The sequence below is a fragment of the Stomoxys calcitrans genome, chromosome 1 (assembly GCF_963082655.1).
Source record: "Stomoxys calcitrans chromosome 1, idStoCalc2.1, whole genome shotgun sequence".
NCBI classification, from domain to species: Eukaryota; Metazoa; Arthropoda; class Insecta; order Diptera; family Muscidae; genus Stomoxys; species Stomoxys calcitrans.
The window spans coordinates 29,379,751-29,394,225 of NC_081552.1; the positions used below are offsets into that span (position 1 = coordinate 29,379,751).

At 37.7% G+C, this 14,475-nt stretch overlaps 1 protein-coding gene across 2 annotated transcripts in view; it reads left to right on the plus strand.

Moving 5' to 3' along the window:
- LOC106094181 (arylsulfatase B) overlaps nt 1–12,550 on the plus strand; it is a 50,515-nt gene extending 37,965 nt beyond the window's left edge. For both annotated transcript variants that reach the window (XM_059360808.1, XM_059360809.1), the window contains exons 3-7: nt 1,115–1,274; nt 1,603–1,826; nt 1,895–2,150; nt 11,461–11,618; nt 11,683–12,550. In XM_059360808.1, the coding sequence (XP_059216791.1) occupies nt 1,115–1,274; nt 1,603–1,826; nt 1,895–2,150; nt 11,461–11,618; nt 11,683–12,522 (1,638 nt within the window). In that variant the 3' untranslated portion in view covers nt 12,523–12,550. The remainder of the gene's footprint in view (nt 1–1,114; nt 1,275–1,602; nt 1,827–1,894; nt 2,151–11,460; nt 11,619–11,682) is intronic.
- Nucleotides 12,551–14,475: the final 1,925 nt, after the last annotated feature.

A 14,475-nucleotide genomic window follows, 5' to 3' on the forward strand; every position in this document is an offset into this window, starting at 1 on the left:
ACTGTCAAAATTTCGGCAACATCGGACAATAAATGAGCCTTTTATGGGCCCAAAACCTTAAATCGAGAGATCGGTCTAAATGGCAGCTATAGCCAAATCGGGACCGATTTGGGCCAAATTGCAGAAAAATGTCGAAGAGCTTAACACAACTCACTGTCAAAAATTTCGGCAACATCGGACAATAAATGCGCTTTTAATGGGCCCAAACCTCAAATCGAGAGATCGGTCTAAATGGCAGCTATATCCATATCTGGACCGATCTGTGCCAAATTAAAGAAGGATGTTGGAGGGCCTAACACAACGCACTGTACCAATTTTCAGCAAAATCGGATACTAAATATGGCTTTTATGGGCCTAAGACCCTAAATCGGAGGATCGGTCTATATGGGGGCTGTACCAAGATATAGTCCGATATAGCCTATCTTCGAACTTATGGACAAAAAAGAATCCGTGCAAATTTTTAGCTCAATATCTCTATTTTTAAAGACTGTTGCGTGATTTCAACAGACAGACGGACGAGCATGGCTAGATCGTCTTAGATTTTTACGCTGATCAAGAATATATATATACTTCATAGGGTCGGAAATGGATATTTCGATGTGTTGCAAACGGAATGACAAAATTAATATACCTCCATCCTTCGGTGGTGAGTATAAAAACATATAAAAGTCAGCAAAATTGTTTTGTTGCTAGAAGCATTTGACTGGTTTCCCGTATCGCGATTTCTTTTCGACCAAGAAAAATCATCAGCGAGAGATGTCAAATGGATCATGGTGCTTTACAACTTATTCTAGTTGGAATGGTTGTAAAGCACCATGATCCATTTCACATCTCTCGCTGATGATTTTTCTGGGCTCTTTAAGATGACTTGATTCATAAGCGCAATGTAAAAATTGCAGTAGTATCTAAATATTGGAGAAAAGAAAAATAAACAAAATATATGAAAAACCGTTTTGTTTTTACAAAGAAAAAAAATCACATATTCCGTTGAACACATATTTGGTTTATTATTTAAAATTATATAGGATTGAAAAATCCAAATGTTTTGGTGGGTATCAAATGTTTTAATATGTTTTTTGTTTTTTCATTTTGTACCTAATGTTGTTTATTTAAGGGCTTTAACGATGTAAGTTTTCACGGCTCAAATCAATTTCTTACACCTAACATTGATGCTTTGGCCTATAATGGTATCATTTTGAATAAGCACTATGTGCCAAATTTATGTACACCTTCGCGGGCAACACTCTTAACTGGAAAATATCCCATACATACAGGTAATTAAGAAAAACAACCTCTTAGAAATATTTTTATATTAGATTATAGATGCGCATCTACACAATTTATTGGGTTGCCCAAAAAGTAATTGCGGATTTTTTAAAAGAAAGTAAATGCATTTTTAATAAAACTTAGAATGAACTTTAATCAAATATACTTTTTTACACTTTTTTTCTAAAGCAAGCTAAAAATAACAGCTGATAACTGACAGAAGAAAGAATGCAATTACAGAGTCACAAGCCGTTGAAAAAATTTGTCAACGCCGACTATATGAAAAATCTGCAATTACTTTTTGGGCAACCCAATACTTGTTCCAACTAATTACAGGCATGCAACATTTTGTAATTATCAATGATGAACCATGGGGTCTACCTCTGGAGGAGCGTCTTATGCCGGAAATATTTCGCGATGCTGGCTATTCCACCAATCTGGTGGGCAAATGGCATTTGGGATTTTATGAAAAAGAAATGACACCTACATTCCGAGGCTTCGATCATCATTACGGCTATTATTCCGGCTATATCAGCTACTATGATCATACTAATAAAATGGTAATGGTAATTGTTGGGTGAATTTTTTTAAAACTTTTTCAAACTTTCCAATTAAATCTTCTAACAAGGCCAACAATTTTACGGGTATGGATTTTCGTGATGACTTAAGACCAATGCCTGAAGTGAATGGCATCTATGCCACAGATTTGTTTACCGAAGAGAGTGTAAGGATAATCAAAGATCATGATGCTAGCACACCTTTGTTCCTTATGTTAAGTCACTTGGCTGTACACACAGGAAATGAGGATAATCCCATGGAATTTCCACCAGAGGAATTGGAAAATTTTGATCATATAAAGGATCCCAAACGAAGGGCATATGCAGGTAATGTAGATTAACAAAAATTGCATTCCTAGATATGCAATTACTTAATGAAATTTATTCAAAAATAAACAAAAGATTTACATGTGATCAATATAAACAGAGAAGGAAATCATATGAAAGGAAAAGAAATCTTCCCAAATTATGGGAAAAAACTAGATTTAATTGAATTTTATTCTACATAGCAAACTTCTGTCGAACCATTAACAATTAAAGCTTCTAGGAAGCGAACAAAAAATGTGGCTTCCAGGAGCTCAAGATGTCAAATCGGGAGATCGGTTTATATGGGAGCTGAATCAGCTAATTGACAGATTGTAACCCTACTTGACAAAGTTGTAGGAATCGTAGCAAAAAACTATCTGCAAAATTTCAGCTAAATCGGACAAAAATTGCGGCTTCCAGGGGCTCAAGAAGTTAAATCGAGAAATCGGTTTATATTGGAGCTATATCAGGTTGCTGGCTCGCGCAGTGCACCGATCAGTTTTGATACCCCCTTTTTAGCGTAGGACTTCCAAAAACCTAGGTAGTTTATTTAGATTTTGGAGTTTTGTAATAATTGCGTGTAAAATTTCAGAAATATGTTCCCTTCTGTAAAGAAAGTACCAAATAGCACCAAGAATAACAACGCATCGGAAAAATCATTAAGCCACCCAATATAAAGGGTGATTTTTTTGAGGTTAGGATTTTCATGCATTAGTATTTAACAGATCACGTGGGATTTCAGACATGGTGTCAAAGAGAAAGATGCTCAGTATGCTTTGACATTTCATCATGAATAGACTTACTAACGAGCAACGCTTGCAAATCATTGAATTTTATTACCAAAATCAGTGTTCGGTTCGAAATGTGTTCAAATTTTGACAAATTTTGTTCAGCGATGAGGCTCATTTCTGGTTGAATGGCTACGTAAATAAGCAAAATTGCCGCATTTGGAGTGAAGAGCAACCAGAAGCCGTTCAAGAACTGCCCATGCATCCCGAAAAATGCACTGTTTGGTGTGGTTTGTACGCTGGTGGAATCATTGGACCGTATTTTTTCAAAGATGCTGTTGGACGCAACGTTACGGTGAATGAACACATTTCGAACCGAACACTGATTTTGGTAATAAAATTCAATGATTTGCAAGCGTTGCTCGATAGTAAGTCTATTCATGATGAAATGTCAAAGCATACTGAGCATCTTTCTCTTTGACACCATGTCTGAAATCCCACGTGATCTGTCAAATACTAATGCATGAAAATCCTTACCTCAAAAAAATCACCCTTTATATTATCATGGTAATAATGAATCCCAATTTTGAGCGTTTTAGCTCAATTCGTAAAGAAAGTACTATGATGTATGTTTTAGTACCTAAAAACAAGTAAAAGCGTGCTAAGTTCGGCCGCGCCGAATCTTGTATACACTCCACCAAGGAACGCATTTGTCGAGTTCTTTTCCCGGCATCTCTTCTTAGGCAAAAAAGGATATAAGAAAAGATTTGCTCTGCTATTAGAGCGATATCAAGATATGGTCCGGCTTGGACCACAATTAAATTATATGTTGGAGACCTGTGTAAAATGTCAGCCAATTCGAATAAGAATTGCGCCCTTTGGGGGCTCAAGAAGTAAAATAGAGAGATCGATTTATTTGGGGAGCTGTATCGGGCTATAGACCGATTCAGATCATAATAAACACGTATGTTGACGGTCATGAGAGGATCCGTCGTAAAAAATCTCAGGCAAATCGGATAATAATTGGGACCTCTAGAGGCTCAAGAAGTCAAGATCCCAGATCAGTTTATATGAGAACTATATCAGATTATGAACCAATTTAAACCATACTTGGCACTGTTATTGGATATAATAACAAAACACGTCGTGCCAAAATTCATTCAAATCGGATAAGAATTACGCCCTCTAGATCAAGAAGTCAAGACCCAAGATCGGTTTATATGACAGCTATATCAGGTTATGAACCGACTTGAACCATACTTGGCATAGTTATTGGATATCGTAACAAAACACGTCATGCAAAATTCATTCAAATCGATTGAGAATTGTGCCCTGTAGAGGCTGAAGAAGTCGAGACCCAAGATCAGTTTATATGACAGCTATATGGGGTTATGAACCGTTTTGAACCATACTTGGCACAGTTGTTTGATATCATAACAAAAAATGTCCGTCCGTCCGTCCGTCTGTCTGTCGAAAGCACGCTAACTTCCGAAGGTGTAAAGCTAGCCGCTTGACATTTTGCACAAATACTTCTTATTAGTGTAGGTCGGTTGGTATTGTAAATGGCCAATATCTGTCCATGTTTTGATATAACTGCCATATAAACCGATCTTGGGTCTCGACTTCTTGAGCCTCTAGAGGGCGCAATTCTTATCCGATTGGAATGAAATTTTGCACGTAGTATTTTGTTATGATATCCAAGAACTGCGCCAAGTATGGTTCAAATCGGTTCATAAACTGATATAGCTGTCATATAAACAGATCTGGGGACTTGACTTCTTGAGCTTCTACAAGGCGCAATTCCCATCCGATTTGTCTGAAATTTTGTAAGACGTATTTTATTCTTACTTTCAATAACTGTGTCAAATAAGGTTCAAATCGGTTCATAACCTGATATAGTTGCCATAGATACTGATCTGGGATCTTGACTTCTTGAGCCTCTAGAGGGCGCAATTATTATCCGATTTTGTACGACGGATTTTCTCTTGACCATTAACATACGTGTTTATTATGGTCTGAATCGGTCTATAGCCCGATACAGATCCCATATAAATCGTTCTCTCTATTTTACTTCGTGAGTCCCAATGGGCGCAATTCTTATACGAATTGGCTGAAATTTTACACAGGTCTCCAACATATAATTTAATTGTGGTCCGAACCGGACCATATCTTGATATCGCTCTAATAGCAGAGCAAATCTTTTCTTATATTGTTTATTTGCCTAAGAAGAGATGCCGGGAAAAGAACTCGACAAATGCGATCCATGGTGGAGGGTATATAAGATTCGGCCCGGCCGAACTTAACAGCTTTTACTTGTTTTATATAATGCACAAATTTTGCGAAACTTAATTTACATATGATGGATAACAGTAATGAGTATTAAAATGATATAAACTGGGTGTTTGTTCGAATTTACTGCTTGCAAAACAGGGTAGTACATATGCAATTTAATATTCAAGCACCGCTGTTAATAAGGAAACGATGAAAAGTTTACCACATGTAGTAAAACAGTCTGCAAGAGTCAGTAGGTGGTTGAAGTCTAGGCTATAGTCATTGTTAACAGGGTGGCATTGATAAATAACAAATAGATAAAGCATTGATAAATCTTCTTCTATTAGATATAAAAATGAATTTGTGTTTGTTTGTTCCGTATAGACTCAAAAACGGCTGAACCGATTACCTCGAAATTATCACAGATTATGTAGCTTAGTCTGGAAGGAAACATAGGCTATATAATTTTTTTATATAAGGAGGGACGAACCCTCCCCCTTATCCCAAAAGTACTATCCAAAAATAAAAGTGGGCCGATCGAGACAATATGGGATTTAAAGGAACGGTTTTCAAGAGTAAAGTACGAATTTCATATTAAAATTTGGGTACAAGTAACTGGGGGGGGGGGGGGGGGCAGCCCCAACCCCAAAACCCCCTAAAATAGGTTTTTTGGATGAACATGACAATATGGGACTCAAATAAAAGGTATTCGGGAGTAGATTGCGAATATAGTCAGGAAGGAGATATAGGCTTTAAAATTTGTTGATTTCGAAAGGGGGCAGACCCTCCCCCTTTACCCAAAATCACCACCCAAAATCCAAAGTGAACCGATCGGGACAATATGGGTATCAAATGAAAAGTATTGGTAAATAGAATACGAATAAGGTATTAAAATTTGGGTCTATGTACTCATCGGGCCGCCCTAATCCTAAAATTCCCCCAAACAGACATATTGGGCGTTCATATCAATATGGGCCTCAAATGAAAGGTATTCGGGAGGTGATCACGAATCTAGCATACAAAATCAGATCGAAGTATAGGGGGTCACCTTACCCCCCAAAAACCCCTTAAATGGGCATATGACCCATCATGAGTATATGAAAGGTATTGGAGACTAGAAGCGAATATAGTTTTAAAATTTGGGTCCAAGTACCCAGCGTGCCTCCCTAACCCAAAAACTCCTTTTAACAGATGTATTCGATGTCCAATATCGGACACAAATGAAAAGTATTCGGCAGTAGATTACAAATATGGCATTAAAAAATTAGGTCCAAGTCTAGGTGGCGCTTTTCCTCCTAAACATAACGTTAAATAGATTAATTGACCCATTATGACAATATGGGACTCAAATCAAAAGTATTTGAGAGTTGAAAACGAATTTGATATCCAGTTTTGTAGCCAAGTATTTGGGGGTACACCCTAAAGCATCGCCTAAACTGAACTTCTTTTCCGATTATGGTATTATGGAGAATTTGATATTTTTTTTTTAGAACAAAGTGCCGGTGGCCGCCCCAGCCCCAAAACACACTCCAAACAGTTCATATTTACCGACCATGGCAATATGGGGCTCAAATTAAAGGTATTTGGAAGTGCGGCACGAATTTGATCCATTTGATCCATCCATTGATCCATATTTGCGTCGAAATATCTGAGGTGTCATTCCTCCCCTTAAAAACACTCCCCATTACCCTAATATTTAACAAGTAAAAGCGTACTAAGTTCGGCCGGGCCGAATCTTATATACCCTCCACCATGGATCGCATTTGTCGAGTTCTTTTCCCGGCATCTCTTCTTAGGCATATATATATATATATATATATATATATATATATATATATATATATATATATATATATATATATATATATATATATATATAAGATTTGCTCTGCTTTTAGAGCGATATCAAGATATGGTCCGGTTTGGACCACAATTAAATTATATGTTGGAGACCTGTGTAAAATGTCAGCCAATTCGAATAAGATTTGCACTCTTTGTGAGCTCAAAAAGTAAAATAGAGAGATCGATTTATATGGGAGCTGTATCGGGCTATGGACCGATTCAGACCATAATAAACACGTTTGTTTATGGTCATGAAAGAATTCGTCGTACAAAATTTCAGGCAAATCGGATAATAATTGCGACCTCTAGAGTCTCAAGAAGTCAAGATCCCAGATCGGTTTATATGGCAGCTATATCAGGTTATAAACCGACTTGTACTTTATTTGACATAGTTGTTGAAAGTAACAATAAAAAACGTCTTGCGAAATTTCAGCCAAATCGGATAGGAATTGCGCCCTCTAGAAGCTCAAGAAGTCAAGTTCCCAGATCTGTTTATATGACAGCTATATCAGTATATCAGGTTTTGAACCGATTTAAACCATATTTGGCACAGTTGTTGGATATCATAACAAAATACTACGTGCCAAAATTCATTCAAATCGGATAGGAATTGCGCCCTGTAGAGGCTCAAGAAGTCAAGATCCAAGTTCGGTTTATATGACAGCTATATCAGGTTATGGACCGACTTGGCACAATTGTTGGATATCGTAACAAAACACGTCGTGCAAAATTTCATTCCAATCGGATAAGAAATGCGCACTCTAGAGGCTCAAGAAGTCAAGACCCCAGATCGGTTTATATCGCAGCTATGTCAGGTTATGGACCGATTTGAACCAATTCTTGGCACAGTTGTTTGATATCATAACGAAACACGTTGTGCAAAATTTCATTCCAATCGGATAAGAATTGCGCACTCTAGAGGCTCAAGAAGTCAAGACCCCAGATCGGTTTATATGACAGCTATATCAGGTTATGGACCGATTTGAACCATACTTGGCACAGTTTTTAGATATAATAACGAAACACGTTGTGCAATCTAATGTCATTCCAATCGGATAAGAATTGCGCACTCTAGAGGCTCAAGAGGTCAAGACCCAAGATCGGTTTATATGACAGCTATATCAGGTTATGAACCGATTTGAACCATACTTGGCACAGTTGTTGGATATCATAACGAAACACGTCGTGCAAAATTTCATCCCAATCGGATAAGAAATGCGCACTCTAGAGGCTCAAGAAATCAAGACCCAAGATCGGTTTATATGGCAGCTATATCAAATATATATCAACCGACCTACACTAATAAGAAGTATTTGTGCAAAATTTCAAGCGGCTAGCTTTACTCCTTCGGAAGTTAGCGTGCTTTCGACAAACAGACGGACGGACGGACGGACGGACGGACGGACATGGCTAAATCGACATAAAATTTCACGACGATCAAGAATATATATACTTTATGGGGTCTCAGACAAATATTTCGAGTAGTTACAATCAGAATGACGAAATTAGTATACCCCCCATCTTATAGTGGAGGGTATAAAAACACCATATCTCGGAGATTGGTGGTGTGATTCGTTCTCAAAAAACAAAGCATGATTTCTATTGTTGTGGTCAGGTGCCTCGGGGGACGCCCAAAACTCGCCAAGTGGAAATACAAACTAATCACGACAATTTAGAGCTCAAACGAAAGGTTGATGGAAAAAAGCGCATTTGATATCCAATCGAAGATCCGCGTGTTTGGGGACCCGCCCCACCCCAAAATACTTCCCTATTATATTGGGTTGCCCAAAAAGTAATTATTGATTTTTCATATAGTCGGCGTTGACAAATTTTTTCACAGCTTGTGACTCTGTAATTGCATTTTTTCTTCTGTCAGTAATCAGCTGTTACTTTTAGCTTGCTTTAGAAAAAAGTGTAAAAAAAGTATATTTGATTAAAGTTCATTCTAAGTTTTATTAAAAATGCATTTACTTTCTTTTAAAAAATCCGCAATTTCTTTTTGGGCAACCCAATATAAAAGCTATTTGGATTTTCCTTACCACCCTCAAAACAGAACTTAGTAACCGGTCATGCCAATATGGGGCTCATATAAAATCCATTTGAAAGTGAAGCACGTAGCTTATATTTACTTTAAGGGCCATGACTTTAAATCGAGAGATCGGTCTATATGACAGCTATATCCAAATCTTAACCGATCTGGGCCAAATTGAAGAAGGCTATCGAAGGCCCTTACACATGTTACTGTCCCAAATTTCAGCGACATCGGACATTAAATGCGTGTTTTATGGGCGCAAGACCTTAAATCGAGTGATCGGTCTATATGGCAGCTATATCCAAATCTGGACCGATCTGTACCAAATTTTAAAAGGATGTCGATTGACCTAACACATCTCACTGTCCCAAATTTCAACAAAATCGTATAATAAATGTGGCTTTTTTTGGCCTAAGACCCTAAATCGGCGGATCGGTCTATATGGGGGCTATATCAAGATATAGTCCGATATAGCTCATCCTCGAACTCAACATGTTTATGAACAAAAAAGAATCTGTGCAAAGCTTCAGCTCAATATCTCTATTTTTAAATATTGTAGCGTGATTGCAACAGACAGACGGACGGACATGGCTAGATCGTCTTAGATTTTTACGCTGATCAAGAATATATATACTTTATAGGGTCGGAAATGGATATTTCGATGTGTTGCAAACGGAATGAGAAAATGAATATACCCCATCCTTCGGTGGTGGGTATAAAAAAAATAGTAAAAAATCTGCCGTTTGGGAACGGGTAGAGTTAACGGGCTTATGTGTATTTTAGGGCCGTTATTCGTCCGGGCGCCCCTCAAAATTGGCCCAGATCAGTCCAGATTTAGATATATCTGCCATATGGACTAATTTCTCGATTTTGAGATTTTGGGCCCATAAAAGGTGCATTTATTAGCCGATCTCGCTCAAATTAAGCACAATGAGTGCTGTTAGACCCTTCGACATTCGTACCGTGTATGGTCAAGATCGGCCTTTATTTGTATATAGCTGCTATATATATACCGATCTTCTTAAAATTACATTTATTACTCGATTTCTCTGAAATTTAACACTGTGGGCTGTGTAAGGCTCTTTGACATACGTGTTCACCATGCTTCAGATTGGTCTATATTTTTGGATATAGCCTTAGTCCTTAGGCCCATAAAAGGTGTATTTTTAGACCGATGAATTTGATACAATAATTTGTGTTAGACCCTTTCATAGCCATCCTGAACATGGTGGAGGTCGGAATACATTTAGATATAGCTGCTATGGACTCAAAAATAGTGATTTTTTCAATGTTTTATGACGGTAGGTGATTAACATATATATATCCAAGGTGGTGGGTATCCAAAGTTCGGCCCGGCATTTTTACTGCTTTACTGTTTTTTATATCCACCACAATAGGATGGTGATATACTAATCTAGTCATTCCGTTTGTAACACCTCGAAATATTCGTTCTGAGTCGATCTAGCCATGTCCGTCCGTACGTCTGTCGAAATCACGATAGCGGTCGAAAACGCTTAAAGCAATCCGCTTGACATTTTGCACAAATACTAAATATTGATGTAGGTCATTGGGAATTGCAAATGGGCTATATCGGTTCAGATTTGGATATAGTTCCCATCTAAACCGATCTCCCGATTTGACTTCTTGAGCAATTGGAAGCCAACATTTTTGTCCGATATGGCTGAAATTGAGCATGCGGTGTTCCGTTACGACTTTCAATAACTGCGTCAATTACGATTCGAATCGGTCTATAACCTGATATAGCTCCCGATTTGACTTCTTGAGCCCATGGAAGCCGCAATTTCTGTCCGATTTGGCTGAAATTTTGCATGCACGACTTCCAACAACTGTGCCAAGTACGTCCCAAATCAGTCTATAGTCTGATATAGCTGCCATGTAAACCGATCTGCCGATTTTACGTCTTTACAAGCAGCAATTCTCCTTGCAAGAAGCAATTTTTGCCCGATTTGGCTGAAATTTTGCATGTAATGTTCGGTTTTGAACTCCAACAACCGAACTAAATACGATCTCTCGATTTGATTTTCTTGAGCCCTTACAAGCCGCAATTTTTGTCCACTTTAGCTAAAATTTTGCATGTAGTTTTCTGTGAAGACTTCCAACAACTATGGTACAACTCATATAGCACCCATGTAAACCCCTCTCTCGATAATCCCTGTTCGGTTCCTAGAAGCTTTAATTTTTGCTGGTTTGACTAATGTTTGGCATGTAAGAATAAAACAAGTAAAAATGTGCTAAGTGCGGCTAAGTGCCAAATCTTGGCAACCCACCGCCAAGGATTCTGCTAAAAATTTAAACAAAATTAATTTAGCTGAGGGGCATAATTTTATTCTACATATCAAACTTCTGTCAATGATGTGATGAAAGGACCTATCGAATTCAAATTTATAGGTTAACCTTATAATTTGATCCATGTTTTTTTAATGAATTCCATTTCCAGCCATGGTTTCCCGTCTAGATCAGAGTGTTGGAGAAACTATCGCAGCCCTTTCGGAGAAAGGCATTCTGAATAACACCATAATTTTGCTATATTCCGATAATGGAGCCCCCACTGTAGGCATTCATTCAAATGCTGGATCTAATCATCCTTTTAGAGGGGTAAGTTTCACCCAATCTCACATCTCACATAAACCACTCTTATTTTGTCAAATTCTACCAACAGCAAAAAGAATCCCCCTGGGAAGGTGGCATACGTTCAGCTGGCTTAATCTGGAGTCCCCTATTGCAGCAACAAAGCTATGTTTCCAATCAGATGGCCCATGCCATTGATTGGCTACCCACATTGGCGGCTGCAGCGGATGTTAAATTGCCCTATGATCTTCAAATCGATGGTGTAAATCTTTGGCCCTCTTTAAACCAGGGTTCAGATCCACAACCCAGACGTTTGCTACATGTTTTCGACGATGTTTTTGGCTATAGCTCCTATACACGAGGAAATTTAAAATATGTCAATGGCTCTTCATTTGATGGTCAATACGATAGCTGGCTGGGCGATATCGCATTTGAAGAAAGCGATCCCATGGCAAATTTCTATGAACAGCATGTGTTGTCGTCACAAGTTCACAAGACTTTGGGTAATCCCAAATTAAGTATTGAGCAAATTCAAAGACTCAGAGCAGAATCTACTCACAAATGTCCTTTTAATGCCGAGGACTTCACTCAGGATATTTACAAATGTGAACCTCTTAGGGCTCCCTGCTTTTTCAACATAGACAAGGATCCCTGTGAACGTTATAATCTGGCGAATTTATATCCTTTGCAAATTCAATTTCTGGCTCAGGAAGTAGAAGAATATCGAATGACAGCAAGGCCTTCTGTTCGTATAGCCCATGGAGATCCTTTGTCAAATCCTCAACGCTTTGGTGGAGTTTGGCAATGGTGGCAGAATACTGAGATGGCTGGGTTTAGAGGGGCTGGTGCAACGCCCAAGGCAATTGGCCTAAGTGTGCTTTTATGTTTGTTTTGTGTTATTGCAGTTTATGTTAAGAAAACTTTTAATTAAAATTCATTACATATTAGATAAAGTCAAAGTTTAACGAATTTTTAAAATACCTGATTATTGTAGATTACAAAGAGTATTATTAAATATATATGTACAATGATATAAAAAACTGTTTATATAAAAAATTATTTAACAGCAAGTACAAACGTATTGTATTAAGTACGGCAGTGCCGAACTTTGGATGCCCTACACCATGGATGTTAGTATTTTCCCAATTTCATTATACCCACCACCGTGGGATGGGAGTATACCAATCTAGTCATTCCGTTTGTAACACCTCGAAGTATTCGTCTAAAACTCCATAAAGTATATATATTCCTGATTGCCTCGACGTTCTGAGTCGATCTAGCCATATCCGACCGATCGTCTGTCGAAATCACAGTAGCGGTCGAATGCGTAACGCTAGCTGCTTAAAATTTTCCACAGATACCTAATATTGATGAAGGTCAATGGTGATTGTAAATGAGCCATATCGGTTCAGATTAAGATATAGCTTCCATATAAACCGATTTCCTGAGGGACTCAAGAAGAGTCCCTGGAAGCCGCAATTTTTGTCGGATTAAGCTGAAATTTTAAAAGTATTGGGTTGCCCAAAAAGTAATTGCGGATTTTTCATATAGTCGGCGTTGACAAATTTTTTCACAGCTTGTGACTCTGTAATTGCATTCTTTCTTCTGTCAGTTATCAGCTGTTACTTTTAGCTTGCTTTAGAAAAAAAGTGTAAAAAAGCATATTTGATTAAAGTTCATTCTAAGTTTTACTAAAAATGCATTTACTTTCTTTTAAAAAATCCGCAATTACTTTTTGGGCAACCCAATATATCATTCGATATGGAATTTTAAGGCTATAACAGCCACAATTTTGGTCCTGTCTCTACAAAATGAAGCACAAGGTATTTTATTGGCGTCCTACTATGTGTGCAAAATCCAATGAAAATCGCTTTAGATTTAGATATAGCTCCCACGTATATCTTTCATTCGATATGACCTTTTAAGGCTATAGAAGCCACAATTTTGGTACCATCTTTACAAAATTTAGCAAGACTTGTTTTATTTGGCGTCCCAATACAAGCGCAAAATTTCAATAAAATCGGTCCTGATTTCATCCGTTATGGACTTTAAAGGCAGTAGAAGCCACAATTTTGGTCAGATCTTCACAATATTGGGTGTAAGATTTTATATTTGACGTCCTAGATTTAGATATTGCTTCCCTATATATCATTTATCCGATATGACTTTTTTAAGGCTGTAAAAATCCACAATTTTTGTTCTATCACAAAATCGTACAAATCGTATCACAAATCGTACAATTCGTTCTATTCGATATTTCAGGAGGTGTGCAATATTCAAGTCTGACTAGACTTGGAGATGAGTTATGCATTTAAAAATTATTATGTAGACTAGGTGGTGTAGGGTTTTATATAGTCAGCTCCGCCCGACATTTGCCTTTCCTTACTGGTTTTAAAAAGATATTCATCTTCATATTTGTGGAAAATTAGAACAATGACTGTAGTAGTTTTAGTTTTATGATATTTTTAAATTAAAATTTGTATTTTCACAAAAGTAAAGTAAAATTTCATGAAGATATCTTTATTCGTTCCAAAATGGCAAACTTATTTTAATTAATTTTTATACCCTCCACCATAGAATGGGGGTATACTAATTTCGTCATTCTGTTTGTAACACCTCGAAATATGCGTCTAAGACCCCATAAAGTATATATATTCTCGTTCGTCGCGACATTTTAAGTCGAACTAGCCATGTCCGTCCGTCCGTCCGTCCATCCGTCCGTCCGTCCGTCCGTCCATCCGTCCGTCCGTCAATCCGTCCGTCTGTCTATCGAAAGCACGCTTACTTTTGAAGGGGTAAAGCTAGCCTCTTGAAATTTTGCACAAATACTTCTTATTAGTGTAGGTCGGTTGGGATTGTAAATGTACCAAATCGGTCCATGTTT